Below are 27,053 nucleotides of genomic sequence, written 5' to 3' on the forward strand. Positions count from 1 at the left end.
TGGCTACAGAGAGGAATAAAACTTTTTTGTTTATTTTATTTTGCCTCTCAATTGCGGAGATATTAGCAGTCAAAGAATTTGGCATTTTCAGATTTAACTTTAGTTAAAGGGAATCTGTCACCCCTTTTTGCGAATATGAGCTGCCAGCACCGACATCAGGGGCTTATCTACAGCATTCTGCAATGCTGTAGATAAGCGCCCCCGATCAGGGGCGGACACTGACAGCTTGGGGCCCCTGTTCAAGAAATGTGTCTGGGCCCTCTTCTTTTTATGGCGTCAAAGCTACATGTGTATATACATATATATATATACGAGTATATATATTGATATTATATAGCCACACACACATTCAAGATTCAAGATTCAAAGAAGCTTTATTGGCAGGACAAAATACACATTAGTTTTGCCAAAGCAGGTGTACATACATACATGTATATATATTACATAGTCTCCTTTATTATGTATATTGCTGTCCCTTACACAGTGCCCTCTCTTATGTACAGTACCGTCCCTTACATATTGAATTATATAGAGCCCTGTTTTTTATTACATACCATCCTGTCTTGTTAGCTGTATAATGCAATGATGGCTGATGGAGCATAGGAAAGCTTCCTTTCTAATGGAGGAGCTGATGGACTGGTAGTTTGGTCACCGGCTGCTCCATCAGCAGTCATTTTATATCTAACAAGAGAGGGGACTATGTAATAAAAGAGGGCACTGTAAATAACAAAATTAACAAGAATACACTATGTAAGAGACAGCACTATACATAACAGAGGAAGCTATATAATAAGGGATGGCACCATATATAACTAGAGAGGATGGTACGTAATAAGGGACGTGTTATACATAATAAAAGAGGAAGCTATGTAACTAAGGGTGGTGTTATACAGAATTAGTGAATCCACTATATACTAAGGGACTGTGTTAGACATAGTGAGTACACTATATACTAAGGGACTGTGTTAGACATAATAAGCGATAACGTCTTCCTCCACCTCCCCCTGTTCCTAAGGCCATTATAAGTCCCCCTTCCTAACATCCCAATCCCCCACACCCCTCATTGTCCTCCTTCCCTCGCAGCCCATTATTGTCCTCTCCCCCACCCCATCATTGTCCTCTTCACCACCTCCATCATTTTCTTCTCCCCACCACTATCTTTGCTTTCTCCCCCACCACTCCCATCATTGCCCATTCCACCACCTCCATCATTTCCTCCTCCTCCACCACCCCCATTATTGCCCTTTCCACCACCACCAGTGCATTCTCCCCCACCACCCCATCATCATTTCTTTTTCCCCCACCACCCCATCATTGCCCTCTCCATCACCGCCTTCTCCCCATCATTGCCTTCTCCATCACCCCATCACTGCCTTCTCCCCATCACTCCCATCATTGCCTTCCCCATCACTCCCAGCATTGCCTGCTCCATCACCCCATCACTCCCATCATTGCCTACTCCCATCATTGCCTACTCCATCACCCCATCACTCCTATCATTGCCTTCTCCCCATCACTTCCATCATTACCTGCTCCATCACCCCCATCATTGCCTGCTCCATCACCCCATCACTCCCATCAATGCCTTCTTCCCATCACTCCCATGATCCCATCAATGCCTTCTTTCCATCACCCCTCATGGCCTTCTCCCATTACCACTCATGGCCTTCTCCCATCACCCCGGGCATCATGGTCTTCTCTCCTCATCACAGTCTTCTCCTCATGTCCACATCTCCTCCAGGGCCAGGCTCCACCTACACACACACACAGACACACACACATATATACACACAGACATACATACATACACACAGACATACACACACACAGACATACACACAGACAGACATACACATATATGTACACACACACATACATCCACACACATACACACAGACACACACATACATACACACACAGACTTACATACACACAGACATACACACTCATACACACACAGACATACATACACACAGGCACACACACAGACATACATACACACATACATACACACATACACAGACATACACACATACATACATACAGACACACACACATACATACACACATACACACACAGACATACACACACATATACATACATACACACATACATACACACACATACATACACACACATACATATCCATAGACATACACACACATACACAAACATACACAGACATACAGACATACACACATATACACACACATACGTACACACAGACATACATACACATACACAGACATACACACATACATACACAGACACACACACATACATACACACATACACACAGACATACACACAGACATACGCACATACTTACACACATACATACATACAGACACACAGACATACACACATACACACACAGACATACACACACATACACACATACAAACATACACACAGATATACACACACATACATACATACACACACAGACATACACACACATACAAACATACACACAGACATACACACACATACACACACACATACACACAGCCATGCACACATACATACACACACAGACATACACACATACATACATACATGCACACAGATATACACACAGACACACACACATACATCATACACACATACACACACAAGTGACTGACCGACCTGCGGCTGCAGCCACCGTCCATCCGGCGCCACAGGCACACACATACATACACACATACACACACACACAGACATACACACATACATACATACACACACATACATACACACACATACAAACATACACACAGACATACACACACATATATATATATACATACACACAGACATACACACATACAAACATACACACATACAGACATACACACAGCGTCGGACTGGAACACCTTGGGCCCACCAGAGAAAATCATTCTTGGGGCCCACTATGTAGCTGCATAGAGTTAAATACCAGACCACCAATTGTGCGGTAAAACACACTAATATCCGGGTATAATATAAGGTTGTACATGTCTTAATTATGTAGCAGGAGTTGGGGTAGCCCCCTCATAGAATATAATGTAGACCCCTCATAGAATATAATGCAGCCATCTCATAGAATATAATACTGCCCCCCTCATAGGGTATAATGATAGGGTATAATGCACCCCCTCATACGGTATAATGCACCCCCTCATAGGGTATAATACTGCCCCCCTCATAGGGTATAATACTGCCCCCCTCATAGGGAATAAGGCACCCCCTCATAGGGTATAATGCACCCCCTCATAGGGTATAATGCACCCCCTCATAGGGTATAATACTGCCCCCCTCATAGGGTATAATGCTGCCTCCTCATAGGGTATAATACTGCCTCCTCATAGGGAATAATGCTGCCTCCTCATAGGGTATAATACTGCCCCCCTCATAGGGAATAATGCTGCCTCCTCATAGGGTATAATGCTGCCCCCTCATAGGGTATAATACTGCCCCCCTCATAGGGTATAATGCTGCCTCCTCATAGGGTATAATACTGCCCCCTCATAGGGTATAATGCACCCCCTCATAGGGTATAATACTGCCCCCTCATAGGGTATAATACTGCCCCCCTCATAGGGTATAATGCACCCCCTCATAGGGTATAATGCTGCCCCCTCATAGGGTATAATACTGCCCCCCTCATAGGGTATAATGCTGCCTCCTCATAGGGTATAATGCTGCCCCCTCATAGGGTATAATGCTGCCCTCCTCATAGGGTATAATGCTGCCTCCTCATAGGGTATAATGCTGCCCCCCTCATAGGGTATAATGCTGCCTCCTCATAGGGTATAATACTGCCCCCCTCATAGGGTATAATGCTGCCTCCTCATAGGGTATAATGCTGCCCCCTCATAGGGTATAATGCTGCCCTCCTCATAGGGTATAATGCTGCCCCCTCATAGGGTATAATGCTGCCCCCATCATAGGGTATAATACTGCCCCCTCATAGGGTATAATGCTGCCCCCCTCATAGGGTATAATGCTGCCCCCTCATAGGATATAACGCTGCCCCGTCATAGGGTATAATGCTGCCTCCTCATAGGGTATAATGCTGCCCTCCTCATAGGGTATAATGCTGCCTCCTCATAGGGTATAATGCTGCCTCCTCATAGGGTATAATGCTGCCTCCTCATAGGGTATAATGCTGCCCCCCTTATAGGGTATAATGCTGCCCCCTCATAGGGTATAATACTGCCCCCTCATAGGGTATAATACTGCCCCCCTCATACGGTATAATGCTGCCCCCTCATAGGGTATAATGCTATATAGATATATAGAGTTAGATAGATATAGATAGAAAGATAGATGTAGAAATAGATAGATATAGAGATAGATAGTAGATAATGGATAGATATAGATAGAAAGATTCATAGAGATAGATAGAGATAGATATAAAGATAGATATAGAAAGAAATATAGATAGATAGATAGGTAGATAGATATAGAGATAGATAGAAAATAGATAATGGTTAGATAGATAGATAGATAGCTATAGATAGAAAGATATAGAGATATATAGATAGAGATCCTTTTGGAAGTGCATTGAGCAGCAAGGTGGTGTGCTGGTGAAAGGGGAAAAAAAAAAAAAAAAAAAAAAACTCTTTTAAATCTTCTTCCTGAGCGAGTGTGAACGAGCTGAGTGTGACCTGAGCGTAAGTGCGAACTGTGGTAAGTGTGTGACTTGAAATTCAGTGAATTTAGATTCAGAGAGTTTCCAAGGGAGGTCTTACTGAATTGCTGTTATAGTAATACTTTTTTTTTTTTTTTTTTTATTTATTTTTGCTTATCTTATTGTCTGGTGCAATCCCCATTAGGATGTGCTCCACTATTGCCAATGCCATCCAGTGCACGTCTTGCCGCATGTATGCAGTCCTTGAACAGCCGGTCGAGGGTGCATACTGCTGTGCAAGATGTGAGCACGTTGTGCATTTGGAAGCCCAGATACTGGATCTAAATGTGCAGCTGGCAACACTGAGATCCATAGACAATATGGAAAGGAGTCTTCTGCTCACTGAGCAGACGCTCAATGGGATAGATGAGGGGGGGGATGCTAGGTTGGAGCTGCAGGACAATGAAGCAGCTAGCTGGGTGACAGTTAGAAGGCGGGGTAGAGGGAAGAGCACCAGGGAGGCTAGTCCTGATCTGGCACACCCCAATAAGTTTGCAAAGTTGGCAGATGAGGGGAGTGTTAGTGCAGGAGTAGCACTGCTGCAGCAAGGCATGTCCTCTGAAAGCCGGAGGAGTGTCTGCTCCAGTAAGGGGGGAAAAAGGAGAGCAGGGCAGGCCAGACAGGTTCTGGTAGTGGGAGACTCAATTATTAGGGGAACAGATAGGGCAATCTGTCACAAAGACAGGGATCGTCGAACGGTGTGCTGCCTACCTGGCGCTCGAGTCCGACACATCGCTGATCGGGTTGACAGATTACTGGGAGGGGCTGGTGAGGATCCAGCGGTCATGGTGCACATTGGCACAAATGACAAAGTTAGAGGTAGGTGGAAGGTCCTTAAAGATGATTTCAGGGAATTAGGCTGTAAGCTTAAAGCAAGGACCTCCAAGGTGGTATTTTCGGAAATACTTCCTGTACCACGTGCCACGCCAGAGAGGCAACGGGAGATTAGGGAGGTTAATAAGTGGCTCAGGAATTGGTGTAGGAAGGAGGGGTTTGGGTTCCTGCAGAACTGGGCCGACTTCTCAGTTGGCTACAGGTTCTACGCTAGGGACGGGCTGCACCTCAATGGGGAGGGTGCAGCTGTGCTGGGGGAGAAAATGGCTAGAAGGTTGGAGGAGTGTTTAAACTAGGGACGGGGGGGGAGGGTATTCCTTTTATAGGAGGGGAAGACAGTGCAGATAGAGACCTGGGCACAAATAATGACATTGGGGGTGGGGGTGGCATGGGGGGTGGGGTTAGAACAGTTAATAATTTAAGAAAGAATAGAGGTACAGAGAGATACATAAAGTGCATGTATACTAATGCCAGAAGTCTCGCCAACAAAATGGAGGAATTGGAGTTAATGTTGTTGGAACATAATTATGACATGGTGGGGATATCTGAGACATGGCTGGATGAGAGCCATGACTGGGCAGTTAATTTACAGGGCTATAGTCTGTTCAGAAATGACCGTACAAATAAGCGAGGGGGAGGCGTGTGTTTATATGTAAAATCATCCTTAAAACCCATCCTTCGTGATAATATATATGAATCTAATGAAAATGTAGAGTCCCTGTGGGTAGAGATAAGGGGAGGGGGGAAAAATAATAAATTACTGATAGGGGTTTGTTATAAATCTCCAAAAATAATGGAAGCTACAGAGAATATCCTCATAAAGCAAATAGATGAAGCAGCGACTCAAGGAGAAGTCATTATTATGGGGGACTTCAACTACCCTGAAATACATTGGGGAACTGAAACCTGCAGTTCCAGCAAAGGTAATAGGTTTTTGACTACTATGAGAGACCATTACCTTTCACAACTGGTTCAGGACCCAACAAGAGGGGGGGCACTGCTAGACCTAATATTATCCAACAGGCCAGACCGCATATCAAATGTAAGGGTTGGGGGTCACTTGGGTAATAGTGATCACAAATTAATAAGTTTTCATGTATCCTTTAATAAGATGTGTAGTAGAGGGGTTACAAGGACACTAAACTTCAGGAAGGCAAATTTCCAACGGATGAGAGATGATCTTGGTGCAATTAACTGGGACGATATCCTGAGACATAAAAATACACAAAGAAAATGGGAGACGTTTATTAGCATCCTGAATAGGATCTGTGCACAATATATACCGTATGGGAATAAACATGCGAGAAATAGGAGGAAACCACTATGGCTAAATAGAGCTGTAAGGGGCGCAATAAGAGATAAAAATAAAGCATTTAGAGAATTAAAGCAAGTAGGTAGTGATGAGGCATTAAATAAATACAGAAGATTAAATAAATTCTGTAAAAAGCAAATCAAGACAGCAAAGATTGAGACAGAGAGACTCATTGCCAGAGAAAGTAAAAATAATCCCAAAATATTCTTTAACTACATAAATAGTAAGAAGCTAAAAAATGATAGTGTTGGTCCCCTTAAAAATAGTCTGGGTGAAATGGTGGATGAGGATGAGGAAAAAGCCAATATGCTAAATGACTTTTTTTCAACAGTATTTACACAAGAAAATCCCATGATGGATAACATGATCAGGGATAAAAATTCTCCATTAAATGTCACCTGCTTAACCCAGCAGGAAGTACGGCGGCGTCTACAAATCACTAAAATTGACAAATCCCCGGGCCCGGATGGGATACACCCCCGAGTACTGCAGGAATTAAGCACAGTCATTGATAGACCACTATTTTTAATCTTTAAAGATTCCATAATAACAGGGTCTGTGCCACAGGACTGGCGTATAGCAAATGTGGTGCCAATATTCAAAAAGGGGACAAAAACTGAACTTGGAAATTATAGGCCTGTAAGTTTAACCTCAACTGTGGGTAAAATCCTGGAGGGTTTTCTAAGAGATACTATACTGGAGTATCTGGAGAAGAATAACCTTCTGACCCAATATCAACATGGGTTTACAAGAGACCGTTCCTGTCAGACTAATCTGATAAGCTTTTATGAAGAGGTAAGTTCCGGACTGGACCAAGGGAATGCAGTGGACGTGGTGTACATGGACTTTTCAAAAGCTTTTGATACGGTGCCACACAAAAGGTTGATACATAAAATGAGAACAATGGGGATAGGGGAAAATATGTGTAGGTGGGTTAAGAGCTGGCTCAGGGATAGGAAACAAAGGGTGGTTATTAATGGAGCACACTCGGACTGGGTCACGGTTAGCAGTGGGGTACCACAGGGGTCAGTTTTGGGCCCGCTTCTTTTTAACATATTTATTAATGACCTTGTAGGGGGCATAGAGAGTAGAATTTCAATATTTGCAGATGACACTAAACTCTGCAGGGTAATTAATACAGAGGAGGACAATTTTATATTACAGGAGGATTTATGTAAACTAGAAGCTTGGGCTGATAAATGGCAAATGAGCTTTAATGGGGATAAATGTAAGGTCATGCACTTGGGTAGAACGAACAAGTTGTATAATTATGTGCTTAATTGTAAAACACTGGGCAAAACAGTCACTGAAAAAGACCTGGGTGTATGGGTGGACGACAAACTCACATTTAGTGGCCAGAGTCAAGCAGCTGCTGCAAAGGCAAATAAAATAATGGGATGCATTAAAAGAGGCATAGATGCTCATGAGGAGAACATAATTTTACCTCTATATAAGTCACTAGTGCGACCACACTTAGAATACTGTGTACAGTTCTGGTCTCCGGTGTATAAGAAAGACATAGCTGAACTGGAGCGGGTGCAGAGAAGAGCGACCAAGGTTATTAGGGAACTAGGGGGTCTGCAATACCAAGACAGGTTATTACACTTGGGGTTATTTAGTTTGGAGAATCGAAGGCTTAGGGGTGATCTTATTACAATGTATAAATATATGTGGGGACAATACAAAGACCTTTCTAATGATCTTTTTACTCTTAGACCTGTGACGGGGACAAGGGGGCATCCTCTACGTCTGGAGGAAAGAAGGTTTAAGCATACTCACAGACGCGGATTCTTTACTGTAAGAGCAGTGAGACTATGGAACTCTCTGCCATATGATGTTGTAATGAGTGATTCACTACTAAAATTTAAGAAGGGACTGGATGCCTTTCTTGAAAAGTATAATATTACAGGGTATATACACTAGTCTCCTTAATATTGCGTTGATCCAGGGAGCTAGTCTGATTGCTGTATGTGGAGTCGGGAAGGAATTTTTTTCCCCAATGTGAAGCTTACTGTTGCCACATGGGTTTTTTTTGCCTTCCTCTGGATCAACATGTTAGGGCAAGTTAGGATAGGATATGGGTTGAACTAGATGGACTTAAAGTCTCCCTTCAACCTTAATTACTATGTTACTATGTTACTATGTTACTATAGATAATAGAGATAGATAATAGACAGAGATATACAGATATAATAATAATAATAATAATATAGACATATATAGATAGATATAGAGATAAATATATATAGATAGATGGCTATAAATAAAAATAGATATAGAGATATATAGAGATAATAGATATAGAGATAGATAGATAGATATAAAGACAGATAGATATAGAAAGATAGATATAGAGATATATATATAGAGATAATAGCTAGATATAGAGATATGTATAGAGATAGATAGATATAGTTAGAAAGATAGATAGATATAGAGAGATATAGAGATAGATAGAGATAGCTAGATAGATAAATGGATAGATAGATAGAGATAATAGAGATAATAGATAGATATAGAGATAGATATAGAGATAGATGGATAGATCAATAGATAGATAGATAGATAAAGAGAGTGAGATAGAGATAGATAGATAATGAGATATAGAGATAGATATAGAGATATGGTGTTAGATAGAAAGATAGATATAGAGATAGATAGTTATAGAGATAGATATGGATATAGAGATAGATATGGATATAGAGATAACAGATAGATATAGAGATAGATAGATATAGAGATAGATAGATATAGAGATAGATAGATATAGAGATAATATATAGATAGATAGATAGATATAGAGATAATATATAGATAGCTATAGAGAGATATAGAGATAGATATAGAGAGAAACAGATATAGAGATAGATATAGAGATAGATAGGTAGATAGATATAGAGATAATAGATAGATATAGAGATAGATATAGATATAAAGATAGATAGAGATAGAGAGAGCGGTAGATATAGAGAGAGATAGATATAGAGAGAGATATATACAGAGATCGATAAATAGATAGAGAGATAGATATAGATATAGATAATAGATAGAGATAGATAGATAAAGATAGATAATAAATATAGAGATAACAGATAGATATAGAGATAGAGTAAGACAGAAAGATATAGAGATAGGTAGATATAGATAATAGAGATAGCTAGATAGATAGACATAATAGATAGATATAGAGATAGATAGAAAGACAGATATAGAGATAGATGTAGAGATAGAAAGATAGATATAGATATAGAGCGATAGATAGAGATAGATAATAGATAGAGATAAATAGATAGATAGATAGATAAAGATAGATATAGAGATAGAAAGATAGATAGATATACAGAGAGATAGATATAGAGATAGAGATAAATAGATAGATAGATATAGAGAGAGATATAGAGAGAAATAGATATAGAGATAATAGATATATATATAGAGATAGATACAGAGAAAAGATATAGAGATAAATAGATAGAGAAAGATAGATAGATATATATAGAGATAGAGCGATAGATAGATATACAGAGAGATAGATATAGAGATAGATAGAGATATATAGATAGATATAGAGAGAAATAGATATAGATATGGAGATAGATAGAGATAGATATATAAAGATAGATATAGAGATAGATATAGAGATAGAGCGATAGATAGCGAGAGAAATAGATATAGAGATAGATAGATACAGAGAAAAGATATAGAGATAGATAACGGATAGATAAATAGATAGGTGTAGAGATAGATATAGATATTAGATAGAGATATATATAGATAAAGTTAGATAGATATAGATGGTAGCTAGATAGATAATAAATATAGAGATAATAGATATAGAGATAGATAGAGTAAGATAGATATAGAGATAGAAAGATAGATATAAAGATAGAGCGATAGATAGAGATAGATATAGAAATAGATATAGATAATAGATAGAGATAGAAAGATAGATAGATATAAGAGAGATAGAGAGAGAGATATATAGAGATATAGAGATAGATAGAGAGAGAGAGAGACAGATAGAGAGAGCGAGAGAGATATAAAAAAAAACAAACCACAATACTCACCTCTCCTCCTCGCTCCCACGCTGATCCCGGCTTCAGTGTCAGGAGCTGCCCCCTCTGCCAGACACACAGCGGGTGCGCGATGTAGTGACGTCATCGCGCACTGGCTGTGAGCCAGGAGCAGAGAGGACTGAGGGCGGCGCAGGCCCTGATGCAGAGCGGCTTACTGGGCTGGGGGCGGGGCCTCTGGGGGGTGGAGACCTGAATTGAGATTCACTGCTTCGCAGTGAATATTCATTTCTCTTTAGCAGCGGGGACAGGGGCTCCTGCCTCCTGACACCCGCTGCTGCTCCGCTGGCAGGGGCCCCCATAGCAGCTGCATGGTGTGCGACACACCACTGGCTGGGGGCCCCTGGAGCAGCGGGGGCCCTAGGCAACTGCTGGCCCTGTATGCCTGCAGGTGCCAGGGCCCACCAGATGCCAGGGCCCACCGGGGAATCCACCGGTTCCCCGGTGGGCCAGTCCGACGCTGCATACACACATACACAGACATACACACACATACACAGACACACACAAACATACATACACACATACACACACAGACATACACACATACATACAGTACACACACACACACAGACATACACAGACACAGATATACACACAGACATACACACTACATACTCACACAGACATACACACAGACACATACATACACAAATACACACAGACATACACACATACACACACAGACATACACACAGACACAGACATACACACATACACACACAAACATACACACATACAGACACACATACATACACACAGATACATACACACACAGACATACACATACATACAAACATACACACATACACACAGACATACACACACATATATACATACACACAGACATACACACACATACAAACATACACACATACACACAGACATACATACACAAACATACACACAGACATACACACATACATACACACACATACACACAGCCATGCACACATACGTACACACACAGACATACACACATACATACACACAGACATACACACAGACACACACACATACATACACACATACATACACACACATACACACAGCCATGCACACATACATACACACACAGACATACACACATATATACACACACATACATACATACACACACACATACACAAACATACACACATATATACACAGACACACACACATACATACACACATACACACAGACATACACACACAGACATACACACATACATACACACATACACACACAGACATACACACAGACACAGACATACACACACAGACATACACACAGACACATACATACACACATACACACAGACATACACACATACACACACAGACATACACACATACATACACACACACATACAGTACAGACCAAAAGTTTGGACACACCTTCTCATTCAAAGAGTTTTCTTTATTTTCATGACTATGAAAATTGTAGATTCACTCTGAAGGCATCAAAACTATAAATTAAAACATGTGGAATTATATAAGTAACAAAAAAGTGTGAAACAACTGAAAATATGTCATATATTCTAGGTTCGTCTAAGTAGCCACCTTTTGCTTTGATTACGGCTTTACACACTCTTGGCATTCTCTTGATGAGCTTCAAGAGGTAGTCACCAGAAATGGTCTTTCAACAGTCTTGGAGCTCCCAGAGATGCTTAGCTCTTGTTGGCCCTTTTGCCTTCACTCTGGTGTCCAGCACACCCCAAACCATCTTGATTGGGTTCAGGTCTGGTAACTATGTTGGCCAGGTCATCTGGCGTAGCACCCCATCACTCTCCTTCTTGGTCAAATAGCCTTTACACAGCCTGGAGGTGTGTTTGGGGTCATTGTCCTGTTGAAAATGAAATGATGGCCCAACTAAACGCAAACCGGACGGAAAAGCATGCCACTGCAAGATGCTGTGGTAGCCATGCTGGTTCAGTATGCCTTCAATTTTGAATAAATCCCCAACAGTGTCAGCAGCAAAGCACCCCCACACCATCACACCTCCTCCTCCATGCTTTATGGTAGGAACCAGGCATGTAGAGTCCATCCGTTCACCTTTTCTGCGTCGCACAAAGACATGGTGGTTGGAACCAAAGATCTCAAATTTGGACTCATCAGACCAAAGCACAGATTTCCACTGGTCTAATGTCCATTCCTTGTGTTCTTTAGCCCAAACAAGTCTCTTCTGCTTGTTGCCTGTCCTTAGCAGTGGTTTCCTAGCAGCTATTTTACCATGAAGGCCTGCTGCACAAAGTCTCCTCTTAATAGTTGTTGTAGAGATGTGTCTGCTGCTAGAACTGTGTGTGGCATTGAGCTGGTCTCTAATCTGAGCTGCTGTTAACCTGCGATTTCTGAGGCTGGTGACTCGGATGAACTTATCCTCTGCAGCAGAGGTGACTCTTGGTCTTCCTTTCCTGGGGCGGTCCTCATGTGAGTCAGTTTCTTTGTAGCGCTTGATGGTTTTTGCCACTGCACTTGGGGACACTTTCAAAGTTTTCTCAATTTTTCAGACTGACTGACCTTCATTTCTTAAAGTAATGATGGCCACTCATTTTTCTTTACTTAGTTGCTTTTTTCTTGCCATAATACAAATTCTAACAGTCTATTCAGGAGGACTATCAGCTGTGTACCCACCAGACTTCTGCACAACACAACTGATGGTCCCAACCCCATTTATATGGCAAGAAATGCCACTTATTAAACCTGACAGGGCACACTTGTGAAGTGAAAACCATTTCTGGTGACTACCTCTTTAAGCTCATCAAGAGAATGCCAAGAGTGTGCAAAGCAGTAATCAATGCAAAAGGTGGCTACTTTGAAGAACCTAGAATATAAGACATATTTTCAGCTGTTTCACACTTTTTTGCTAATTGTATAATTCCACATGTGTTAATTCATAGTTTTGATGCCTTCAGAGTGAATCTGCAATTTTCATAGACATGGAAATAAAGAAAACTCTTTGAATGAGAAGGTGTGTCCAAACTTTTGGTCTGTACTGTACATACAGACACACATACATACACACAGACATACACACACATACATACATACACACACACACATACACACACATACAAACATACACACATACACACAGATATACACACATACATTCATACACACAGACATACACACACATACAAACATACACACATACACACAGACATACACACACATACACACACATACATACACACACATACACAGCCATGCACACATACATACACACACAGACATACACACATACATACATGCACACAGATATACACACATACACACACAAGTGACTGACTGACCTGCGGCTGCAGACACCATCTGGCCGGCGCCACAGGCACAGTGAGTGAGACAGTCTGTCTCCTCCTCTCCTCCCCCACAGCAGCAGCGCAGCCCAGCATGACTGACGCTGATATCATCTCACCTCAGGGCTGGCTCCTCTCCTCCTTGCGCCAGGCGCTCCACATGGCTAATTAGAATAACTAGCCATGCAGTGCTGGAGGCTGGAGGGGCCCCCCTCTCCCCCGGGGCCCCCGTGCAATGCACGGGCTGCACGGGCGGTAGGTCCGCCCCTGCCCCCGATGTAACCTGAAAGATAAGAAAAAAGAGTTAGATTATACTCAATGGGGGGGCGGTCCGGTCTGATGGGTGTCGCAGCACGGCGCTTCGCATCTTCATACGATGCCATCCTCTTCTTTCCTTTCTGTCGTGGCCCCAGCGCAGGCGCAATGCTCTGCTCTGTTGAGGGCGGAGCAGAATACTGCAGTGCGCAGGCGCTGGACCTCTCCTGGCGCCTGCGCACTGCAGGACTCTGCTCTGCCCTCAACAGGGCAGAGCAATGCGCCGGAGCCATGACAGGAAGGAAAGAAGAGGATGGCACCGTATGAAGATGGAAGGCGCCGGACCGGATTGTGACACCCATCGGACCGGACCGCCCCCCCGGTGAGTATAATCTAACTCATTTTTCTTATCTTTCAGGTTACATCGGGGGCTTATCTACAGCATTACAGAATGCTATAGATAAGCCCCTGATGTTGGTGCTGGCAGCTCATATTCGTAAAAAGGGGTGACAGATTCCCTTTAAGTCCAAGTGGGTGTTATTAGATATATTTTATTGGGGTTGTGTACTTCTTCTACCTCTGTGATTTTTTATCTGATAACACCCACTTCAACTTTGAAAAAGTTAACTCTTGAGGTTTCAAATACTTTGACTGCTAATATCTCTGCAACAGAGAGGCGAAATGTAAAAAAAAAAAAATAATCCCAAAACACGTTTTATTACATTCTGCAGCCATTATTATATCTGTTGATCAGTTCCAAATTTTGTGAAAGGTCTTGTATACTTCCAATTGAGTGTAAAGAGGACCCATCACCAAATTTTTCTTTTAGACTGGACACAGGATGTGATAGTGGCTGCAGAGTAGAATAAAAATGTTTTTTTATTTTACCTCTCCATTGCGAAGATATTAATAAAGTATTTGACACCTAATGAGTTCTCTTTTTAAAAAATTAAAGTTAGTGTTGTCAGACATTTTTCACCAAGGCTGTGTACTTCATCTCTCTATATGATGCTGACCATTCGTAAACAGGCAGCAACACTCAAAGTAAAAAAGAACCCACCCCACCATAGCTTAGAGCAATTTTCTTTGGTGTGAGATGTAATGATACAGCTCTAATCTCCGGCATGAGTCAATGTGGAAGGAAGGGCAGCACAGCTAAGTTTAGCAATTTTACATTATATCCTCTTTGATCATATCTCCTGATTAATGAGTGTGTCAGTAATCAAGACTGTCATACATCTCACACAGGCGTAATCTGACTGTTCTGGCTACTCTTGTGTGGGATGTAATGACACCATGTTCTAACACAGGGGCTGACACTGACAGCTTGAGGCCCCTGTGCAAGAAATGTGTCTGGGCCCCCTTCCTTTTATGGTGACAAAGCTAAATATATATATATTTATATATTGTGGTGTAGTGACCACTGTGGCCGCTAGGGGGCGCTGTATGGATGTCCCAGGAGAAGGGATGAATTGCAGAATACTGAATGACCGTTATGTATCTCAAGGTGGGTGGCCTTGAGATGGAGACTTATGTGTGTGTTGATCAGCTTGTGATACAGCTGAGGTGTTGTTTCAATGTGTTGGGAAGTCTCTAGGTAGCTGGAGAATCGGGCGGCACCAGTTACCTACAAATCCACCCAGGGGTGTGGTTAAGAACGCTATTGTAAAGTGTGTGAGAATGGTTCAAGGACCTGTGATGAGGTCATAGCCATGTGACCCGGTGGGCGTGGCTACGGACCATATAAGGTGGCCAGGGTAGGTCACATGAGGTGAATGCAGTGACCTGGTTGGTCCATTTTAGAAGGCCCCATCTGGGAGAGATGGGGGCTGTCTTCCTGACAGCAAGGAACACTGTTGAATGGCTGCACGTGCCTGATGATTCCATGGAGGGAATGGACGTCTGCAGCATGATGAAGGAACTATGAGGAAACCCTGATGTGGGTGAGAAAACTGAGGCTGAAGAGCCCGTGTATGCATAACCTGTGTGACCACAGGGATTACAAAGCTGAACTCTGTCATGGACGCTATGCTGATGTTTGAAGTTTACGCTGCTGCTGTGGGTTTATGATGCTAAATAAACCGCATGGACTATGATTGTTTATGGAAAACCCATGCCGGATCTGGTTTTGTGGCTGCTAAGCGAGAATCCCCTACTTGAATAACAGCGCTACCTTACAATTGGTGGAGAATGCTATGGGCAGTGTTGTAGCCTTGTTGCTAGGAGCAATGGAAGAGGACTGCAAAATTTGGTTGCTAAGGGCAACAGTTTCCAAAGGCACATGGTGCAGTGCTGGCAACGCTGAGCCGGGAGAGCCGGTCAGTGGAAACAACTTATAGGACACCTCTGCGGTAGAGGGGTCCGAGAACCTGCGTGGCCCGCAGGTGACGGTCGTGAAAGCCGTGTTGTACGGACCAGTGAGAAAGAGACTGGTGATTGCTAGGGTGCCTCTGCAGAAAAGAGGTACCTGAGGACCTGTGTGGCCGACACAGGTAATGGACAGGTGTTTGTGTTGTACTGACCTGGGTCAGTGGGAAATACTGTGTACCTGGAGGGTTCAGTGAGCAAGGTCCTGGAGGGTTACTGTTGGGAGGTTCTGGGAGAAGAATCGGATCCCTGGAGCACATGGTATGACCTTGGACCTGGTGAGGCATGAGTGTTGGGCAGTCTCAGGAGGAGATGGATGTCCTGAAGAGCACCCGCTGAGCCCCTGGACCTGGTGAGGCCGGTGTGTTGGGAAACCCTGGGAGGAGGGTCGGCTCCCTAAATAGCACCCAGTGCGCCCTGTGTGTTGGACGGTCTCAGGCGGAGACGGAACGTCCTGAAAAACACACAGACAGGACACGTGAGTTTTGTGTGGTGTTTTTTTTTCGTTTCTCAATTCAGCCTCCGGTGGCTCAGTGGGAGTCAAGAAGGTGTCAAGCGGCTTCCTGTAACTCGACGGGGTTACGAAGGGGACAAGCGGCTTCCGGTAACTCGGCGGGGTTACGAAGGTGACACCAGCAGCTGTGTGTGAATGGCAGCCGCTGGTGTCGAAGATCGGTGACAGCAGGAGCTGTGGTGGAGCCAACAAGGACTTGTGTGGTATCGTAAGAGACATAAACTGTGTGGTGTGAACTGTGGTCTGAGAAGACTGGTATAACGGACATGGGGAGATGCCGAAATGGGGCGGTGGCTCAAATCGGGGTGGTAGACCAAAATGGGGTGGAGTCCCAGAGGGGGGCGGTGACCCAAATTGTGGTGGTGGTCCAGAAAGGGGCCGAGTTTGCAAAAGCACTGGGGACCTCAGTGGGCATGTCTGGGGAACCGCAGTGTGTGTGTATGACTTTTGAAGAATCGGGGACAGTCTTTCCGGATAATGACGGGCTGCAGGTGTGTACATTGATGTTGCACTGAGAAGGAGTCTCTGGACGGTTGAACTCAAAGAGTCAGGTGACTCTGACAGGAACTCCTCTCGTTTTCTCTCTGACCGAATAAAATGTCAGGATTAGAGTTGAGCGAAACAGGTCGGTCAGATTCAAAAGTAGACGACTTTCGCCAAAGTCGGGTTTCATGAAAAGAAACCCGACCACAGTGTGAAGTTGGCCATGCGGTCGGCGACGCAAGCGTCAAAGTCGGGTTTCTCCGAATGCTTGCACGTGACTTTTTTCAGCCAATGAGAGAAGCGGAGCGGGAGCGTAGCTGGAGTGGGAGTGGGAAAGAGAGAGAGAGAAGAGAGAGAGATTTCGCCGCCTCTGGGGTTAAAATTCATGCCAGGTGTGTTTACAGTTCTCCACTCACTGCCGACTTTTCTCCCCATTGACTTGCATTGGGTTTCGTGCTTCACGACTTTTCCCGACTTTTCCCTATAGTCGGCCGATTTTGTTCGACTCGACTTTTGAGAAAGTCGGGTTTCATGAAACCCGACTCGACCCTAAAAAAGGCAAATTCGCTCATCTCTAGTCAGGATTCGCTGTAAACACGGGGTCACGGTGGACTATGCAGTAGACAGAGTAATGTTTGAGGGGACCAAAGGTGGTGAGTGCCAAGGGGGCGGGATACCATGTGACTTAGTGTATGCCTTGGAGAGGGGCCGGGACTTTGTTCTGTTTGATGATGTATGGTCGGACGATGGAGACGTTTCGACTGTGGGGTCAGCAGACACTGAGATGGTGATGCCTCCTAAAGTGGACAGATCAGAGGTAGAACTGACCGGAAGAAGAGGTACATCTGCCCAACTTACGGACCTAGTGTCTCGTGACATGATGGATGGTGACCGGACTGACGAGACAACTGGGGTAAAAACACGGTTAGATGGTAATGGGACGTTTCACTCGGCTGACAGGACTGACCCAGTGGTTCATTTTGACAATATAATTAAAGAGGTAGTGGTGCGACACGTGCTGGCCAAAAGAGAACAAGATCATGAGATACAGTTAATAAAAGAGACAGTGGAAGAACAACTCGAACGAGAAAGAGTCCTGAGACAAATGGCCGAGCACAGAGTGGAGGGGCTCAAGAAAGAAGTCTTGGAACTCAGAGGTCACCTGTCCACCTGGCAAAGTGTGAACAAGACCCTTAGGAAAGAGATGGATGAACTCAGAGGAGTAGTAAAAGGTCTTCTGCGGGAGAAGAGCCTGGACGAAGACATACAGCCGCCGAGCACGTGTGATAAGACGGAACTGCCAGTACCCATCTTGGCAAAGGCTCATGAAGAGACAAAATCTCATGAAGCAGGTGAACAAAGAGCAGAAGAAGACAGTCACCCAGTCGGGTCAACTGTAGTGAGGGAAGTGTCCGTGGTAAAGCCAGAGCCTCCTGACCTGGAAGAGAGCAAGGCCATGACCTTCAAGTTTGTGATTGATGTACCAGAAGACATGCAAGAAGCCTGTGCTGAGGAAGGTGTGCATGAGGCTTTCAAAGAGGCGGTCAAAGCGTGTAAGGTGCACTGGGCGCCTGAGACTCGGCAGTTGGTGATAATATCAGCCAGAGAAGAGACATCAAACCGAGTAGCTGTCCTGAAAGAAATGCATCTGCAATGTATTCACGCCAAACAGCTGGTTAGGTGGAGTAATATGAAAGCTGCTCGACGCCTAGAGTTAGCAAGGGAGGCTATGGATCGGCTGGGTTTGCGGAAAAATGTAGTTCCGATTCCCAAAGGTCTGATTAGGAGAATCATTTCAAGATTCGGGAAGGTAATGCAAGACCTTGTAAATATCTCCGGTGTGGTGAGGGTGAGGGTCCCTCCTGATGATGAAGACCAGGTATCCAGTGAAGAGGGTAGAATTCCCATCGTGGTGGTTGGCTCCGTGGAAAGCCTGAGAAACTTTCGGATGCTCTTGGAGTATCGAGTGGGGTACCTGCAAGAAATTGAGCAGCTAAGGCTAGACCGTCGGCAGATCAATAAAGAGGTACGGAACACCAGGTGGCAGCCGCCTTCAACCCAAGATGTAAGGACCCGAAGGGTTCCTCCAAGAAGTGACATGCCAGATCGCCGAAGAATGTCAGCAAGTGGTAGTTCGACTGGCAGGACGAAGTTGAAAGACCGTAGTTCCTGTGAGATGCTGAATGAGTCAGACTCAGGCCAGACAGTAGGCTTAACTAAGACTTATGACCGCACTGACCGGGGGAGCTGGTCGGGGAATGGAACAAACAGGGAGAGGAATGTGGTGACTAAACAGTGTCTGATGATGCAGACAGGCTGTGGCTGGAGGGCCAAAGATCAGGGCTGATATTCTGACCGCTGGGGGCGGGGGAGGCCTAACGTAGGAATGAGGCCGTTTGACAGATGGAGATGGTTCTCTCGACCTGTGGGGCAAGGTGTAGTGAGTGCCCGGTCTCGAGATCCTGGTGTAATGTTGGGTGTTCAACCCAACAAGATTGAACAGAGGGGGGAGGTATGTGGTGTAGTGACCACTGTGGCCGCTAGGGGGCGCTGTATGTATGTCCCAGGAGAAGGGATGAATGGCAGAATACTGAATGACCGTTATGCATCTCAAGGTGGGTGGCCTTGAGATGGAGACTTATGTGTGTGTTGATCAGCAGTGATACAGCTGAGATGTTGTTTCAATGTGTTGGGAAGTCTCTAGGTAGCTGGAGAGTCGGGCGGAACCAGTTACTTACAAATCCACCCAGGGGTGTGGTTAAGAACGCTAAGTGTGCGAGAATGGTTCAAGGACCTGTGATGAGGTCATAGCCATGTGACCCAGTGGGAGTGGCTATGGACCATATAAGGTGGCCAGGGTAGGTCACATGAGGTGAATGCAGGGACCTGGTTGGTCCGTTTTGGAAGGCCCCATCTGGGAGAGATGGGGGCTGTCTTCCTGACAGCAAGGAACGCTGTATTGAATGGCTGCACGTGCCTGATGATTCCATGGAGGGAATGGACGTCTGCTGCATGATGAAGGAACTATGAGGAAACCCTGACGTGGGTGAGATAACTGAGGCTGAAGAGCCTGTGTATGCATAACCTGTGTGAACACAGGGATTACAGACCTGAACGCTGTCATGGACGCTATGCTGATGTTATGAAGTTTATGTTGCTGCTGTGGGTTTGTGATGCTAAATAAACCGCATGGACTATGATTGTTTATGGAGAACCCGTGCCGGATCTGGTTTTGTGGCTGCTAAGCGAGTATCCCCTACTTGAATGACAGGGCTACCGTACTATATATATACATACACACACACATACATGTATATACAGTATATCTATTACATAGTCTCCTTTATTATGCATATTGCCATACCTTATTATACAGTGCCCTCTCTTGTTATGTACAGCACCGTCCCTTACATGTTGGCTTATATAGAGCCCTGTTTTTTATTACATACCGTCGGAAAGCTTCTTTTCTAATGGAGGACCTGATGAACTGGTAATCTGGTCACCGGCTCCTCCATCAGCAGTGATTTTATATCTAAAAAGAGAGGGGACTACGTAATAAAAGAGGGCGCAGGGAAAAACAAAATTAACAAGACTACACTATGTAAGAGACAGCCCTGCACATAACAGCAGAGGAAGCTGTATAATAAGGGATGGCACCATATATAACTAGAGAGGATGGTATGTAATAAGAGACGGTGGTATGCATAATAAAAGAGGAAACTATATAACTAAGGATGGGGTTATATAGAACACTATATACACTAAGGGACTATGTTATACATAATTACTTACACTATATACTAAGGGACTATATTAGACATAATAAGTACGTGCACTATATACTAAGGGACTGTGTCAGACATAATAAGTGATTACACTATATACTAAGGGACTGTGTTAGACATAATAAGTGATAATAAGGGCATCTTCCTCCACCTCACCCTGTTCCTAAGTCCATTATAAGTCCCCCTTCCTCCCATCCCATCCCCCCTCATTGTCCTCCTCCCTCCGCATCCCATTATTGTTGTCTCCCCCACCCCATCATTGCCCATTCCACCACCTCCATTATTTCCTCCTCCCCCACCACCATTATCATTGTCCTTTCCACCACCACCATCATTGCATTCTACCCCACCACCTCACCATTGCCCTTTCCACCACCTCCATCACTGCTTTCTCCGCTACCACCCCATCATTGTCCTCTCCATCACTCCCATCATTGCCCTTTCCACACCTCCATCACTGCCTTCTCCACCACCTCCATCATTACCTTCTTCCCCACCACTCACATCATTGTCTATTGCACTACCACCATCATTGCCTTCTCCCCCACCTCCATCATTGCCTTCTCCCCCACCCCCATCATTGCCCTTTCCACCACTTCCATCTTTTCCTCCTCCCCCACCATCCTTATCATTGCCCTTTCCACCACCTCCATCATTTCCTCCTCCCCCACTATCCCCATTATTGCCTTTTCCACCATCACCATCATTGTCCTTTCCACCACCACCATCATTGCATTCTCCCCCACCACCTCCATCATTGTTCTTTCCACCACCACCATCATTGCATTCTCCCCCACCACCTCCATCATTGTTCTTTCCACCACCTCCATCATTGCTTTTTCCACCATCACCCCATCATTGCCTTTTCCATCACCTCCATTATTGCTTTCTCCCCTACCATCCCATCATTGCCCTCTCCATCACTCCCATCATTGCCCTTTCCACCACCTCCATCATTGCCTTCTCCTCTACCACTTCCATCGTTGCCTTCTTCCCCACCATTCCCATCATTGTCTTTTCCACTACCACCATTATTGCCTTCTCCCCACCCCATCATTGCCCTTTCCACCACTTCCATCATTTCCTCCTCCCCTACCATCCCCATCACTGCCCTCTGCATCACTCCATCATTGCCTTCTCCCCATTACCCCCATCATTGTCCTCTCCTCCACCTACACACAGACTCACACAGCACCATTCACCTCTGCACATTCCCCCGCAGAACTACACATGCACGCAGGCACGCACGCACACACACACCACCACTCATCTCTACACACACAAAAAACACATATATATACAGCAAAACACACAAACAGCACCTCTCCGCACGCTCTCCCGCAGCTGAAGCATCACTGTCCTGGCAGCTTCCTTTCTCTGGCACAGCCGCGCTGAATGATGACATCATGCAGCTGAGCTGTGTCAGACAGGAAGCGCTGGCAGGAAGCAGGACAGATCCCTGCAGCTCCGCTCCGCTGCTATTTTCTCTTGTAGGCAGCGGAGCTGCAGGGATCTCTCCCTGCCCGCCGCACATGAGGGCAATCTGGCCAGGGGCCCCCCAGAGCCTCCAGTCCAGATAAACAGGCCAGATTGCCCTGATTATTAGCCACCTTGCAGGGGCCCCCCTTCACCTCCAGGCCCCGATGCAGCCCCAAAGGCTGCACATGCTGTATGTGCGCCCATGCTCTAACAGTTTGATACTGATACTTTGAGTTCTCATTTCTGGACAGGTAGTGTGGGGGGAGGTGAAGTAAAGCAGAGCTGACAGTGCTAGCAGAGAAGGAGAGCTGACAGGTTTCTAATGTGACACAGCAACACAGCTTTGCTACCATATCCCTTCCCCAGGGACCTTATCTGAAAGGTTTTAGTCATCTGTGCTCGCCATTAATGCAGGAGGTTGGACCAGGAGATCAGAGCTGTATCATTACATCTAACACACTAAGAAATAGTCTCAAGCTAATGTGTGGGCATGTTCTTCTTTCCTTTTAGGGGTTCTAAATAGTTGTATGACATGGTCTCACAATCTTAGAGCCTAAAAAGCTCAAGGTCCAAGGAAACAGATGGAGTTGGAGTTGCTCTAAGCCCCCTTCTCACATAGCGAGATCGCTAGTGAGATCGCTGAAGCATCACCGAATTTGTGACACAACAGCGACCTCGCCAGCAATCTTGCTACAAGTGACACACAGCAGCGACCGGCCCCCCTGCTGGATAACGCCGATTGTGCTCGAATGTCCTGGGCCAATGTCCTGGGCCATTTCGTCGCCAGCGTCCATCTGGCCAGTGCGCATCACTGTGCTTGACCCGACGAGTGACCTCGTTAGCGATGCAGAACTCAGGGACACAGGCTGGAATCATTCAGAATCGCTGCTGTGCGACAAGGTACCAACGACCGCCGAGGATCGCTGGATGGCTGCTGCATCGCTGAAGAGATCAGCCTGTTTGGCAGCTTACTAGCGATCATTTAGCAACACACCAGCGATCCTTAGCAGGTCGTATCGTTGTCGGGATCGCTGGTGCGTCGCTAAGTGAAACGGGACCCATACTTTCATTGTAGATATGGGATTTCAAAGCAAAATGATCTGACTGATAATTGTTGTGGCACCTTCTTATGTTCAATATAATGTAATACTGTATATAACAATCATACATATATATATATATATATATTTGGTAACATGGTGAATCAAATAATTTACCTCAAATGTCATAATAAAATAATCCATAAGTGTAGTGATTCTGTAAACTCTAACAGAATCTATATGTGGTGAAGTGATAATACCCCCTGAAACAGGTAGTTCTGTGAGCAGTGATACCATAGTAAATAGACTTGTAGGAGGATTAAAAAGGAGAAATTGTACAGCGAATGCTCTTGTTCTTCTATCTATCCACTGTTGGTTCCTTATATTCGATAGTGTTAAATGGGTCTCATTCCTATAATTGCAAAGATAAAAGTGTTAAAAGCAGACATTATATAATTACACACTAAAGCAAAAGAAATATTTTAGTCAGAACTGACCTGAATTGCGAAGACATTTACCTTGTTCGGCCTAGATTTATAATTGAACCTCTTTCTTCATAGCACTGAATTTTACCACACTGGTAAAAATTTTGATTTTGCATCTTCATTGAACCATATTTATCTTTGTCACTACTTGATAGATGTGAAAGAGTACAATCGGAAAAGTTTGATGTTGAAAGTGAAATCTAAAAAACATAAGAAAGAGATTTCATTGAAGTGATTATCTATTTTTTAGCACACAATAAAGTATACATTAACTTCTGTAATATTTGTATTGCACCTTAAAATTTGTATTAAGGAGGTTTTAAACCTTAAAATATATTTTAATAGTTATGGCAAAACAGAAATTTGCCAATATATAATAATTAGCAAACATACCCCGAACCCTGCTCTGCAATACACAAACTTTATCCATGGTCAATGTCTGTATCTAAGTATTCACCTCCTTTCTTTGTCTCTAAAAAATATGAAATGTCACTGCTCCTGTGACTATCACCCTATGTGACCCCCACAGAGTTCTTGTGACTAGCTCTAGCCAATGCAACACTCTGAGGCCTAACATACAGTTATGGTATTGTCTATGTGCTGTGTGGCATGAAGCAATAAGGCTGTGGAAGTCAGAAGAACATCAGGCACAAACCAAAAAACACAGTGGTAGTGGCTCTTGGGTCTGCTGCTTTCTGTTCCTCTCAAGATTTTACAAGCTACTGCTGGATTTGGAGAACCACACTACATTATTTCAACTCATTCCGGCTGCAAAGATTAGCTTTTATTTATGACCCATTTTTGGGTAAACATGAAGAGCTTTGGCTTTTGAGCTACATATTGCGTATGAGTCAGTGTGTCAGTAGTAGATAACCGAGAAGGGTAGAAAGGGAGTATTCCATCCAATTACATGAAGAGAAGAAGGAATTTAGAAGCGGGGAATCTCGGAGATGTAGTTTTTCCTTTTCCATTCAAGTACATCGCTAATCTTCAGCAATAATCACTATGACATGTAAACAAAGGTGTTGCTGCCATGATTGCAAACACAGAAAAACAGAAAAGAAGGACAGAGCTAGATTTAGTAAGTCATAATAATGTTACAATTTTTTAAATTTCTTCCTTAACTCCTTAACGACTAATCTTAATTTATACAATGCTGCTGTTTTTTGACAATTTTAATTTTAGATTTTTCACTCACTGCACAAATCAAGTACTAACTTTATTACGTGAGTCAGGATTTTGGTGATACAAAATGCATATACGGTAGTTTTACTTATTATTATTATTATTATAGAAATTAATTTTGTGTCTTCATATTCTGAGAATCATAAGATTAATATTATTTTGGTAATTGAGCTATACGAGGGCTTATTTTTTGCATGGCAAGATAGAGTTTTCATTGTTCTCATTTTAGGGTAAATATGACTTTTCAAATCAATCTCTTGCTATATGTTTTGGGAAGTGGAATGAATAAAAAATCAGTAAATTCACTTATATAACTCATATACACATACATATACATACAGAAAAAGAAAACACAGCAGCACTCTATATAAGCCAACATATATGAAAAAGAAAACACAGCAGCACTCTATATAAGCCAAAATATATATAAACACTTAAAACACTTAATCTAAACTGTGTTATTGCTCAGTAACGCCTCTTTCACACATCCGTCTTTCACCATCAGTCAAAATCCGCCGTTTTGCAAAAAAACGAATCCGCCATTTTTGTTGGTGGATCTGTTTTTTTCCCCATTGACTTGCATTAACGGCGGATCTTCACGGATGGTCATCCGGTGGATCCATTTTTGTACTGATCCGCCAAAATTTTAGCGTCCGCTGACATGGCAGGACAGACACTGCAACGTTTTTTTGGTTGCCGGATCCGCATTTCTATAGTGCCCATGTCCGGAATTGGCTTTGCCGGAAAGTTAACCCTAAATGTCTGGTGAAAAAAATTCTCTCTCTCTCTCCTCACCCCGCGATCCCAGACCCGGTCTCTCATCGCAGCTCCTCCCGCGATGTCATCCCGACCCGGTCTCTCGCAGCTCCTCCCGCGATGTCATCCCGACCCGGTCTATCGCAGCTCCACCCACGATGGTCATCCCGACCCGGTCTCTCGCAGCTCCTCCCGCAATGTCATCCCGACCCGGTCTCTTCTCGCAGCCAGTCCCGGTCCTGCGATCTCTACCCAGTTCCGCAGCCTTGCTCTCTTCTCGTGGCAATCTCCACCCAGTCCCGCGGCCGATGGTGGTACTTTTTAGTTGCGGTTCCTTTAACATTACTACATTGGCGGACCCCGCCAATGCAACGGTCCGCTGGCACCCGTTGGTGTCTCGACGAACACGGATCCATTCTCTGCCTTTTTGGCGGATTGCAACTGACCGCAAAAACGTAAGTATGAAACAGGACTAAGATGTACTTACAAAAATGAAGGTTCTTAGCACATAAATTGGCCAATTCATGTATGCCCATCAACTATGGC

The 27,053-nt window shown here is 44.1% G+C and overlaps 1 protein-coding gene across 1 annotated transcript in view; it reads right to left on the bottom strand.

Annotated features, from left to right (window-relative positions):
• Positions 1-27,053, bottom strand: part of PKD1L1 (polycystin 1 like 1, transient receptor potential channel interacting) — a 901,078-nt gene that overhangs the window by 153,118 nt on the left and 720,907 nt on the right. The window contains exons 56-57 of the mRNA XM_073549827.1: positions 24,600-24,766; positions 24,259-24,493 (exon numbers count right to left, since the gene is read on the bottom strand). Coding sequence (XP_073405928.1) covers positions 24,259-24,493; positions 24,600-24,766 — 402 coding nt within the window. The remainder of the gene's footprint in view (positions 1-24,258; positions 24,494-24,599; positions 24,767-27,053) is intronic.

The sequence above is a fragment of the Dendrobates tinctorius genome, unplaced genomic scaffold, assembly GCF_039654945.1.
Source record: "Dendrobates tinctorius isolate UK_male_01 unplaced genomic scaffold, ASM3965494v1 ptg000162l, whole genome shotgun sequence".
Classification (NCBI taxonomy): domain Eukaryota; kingdom Metazoa; phylum Chordata; class Amphibia; order Anura; family Dendrobatidae; genus Dendrobates; species Dendrobates tinctorius.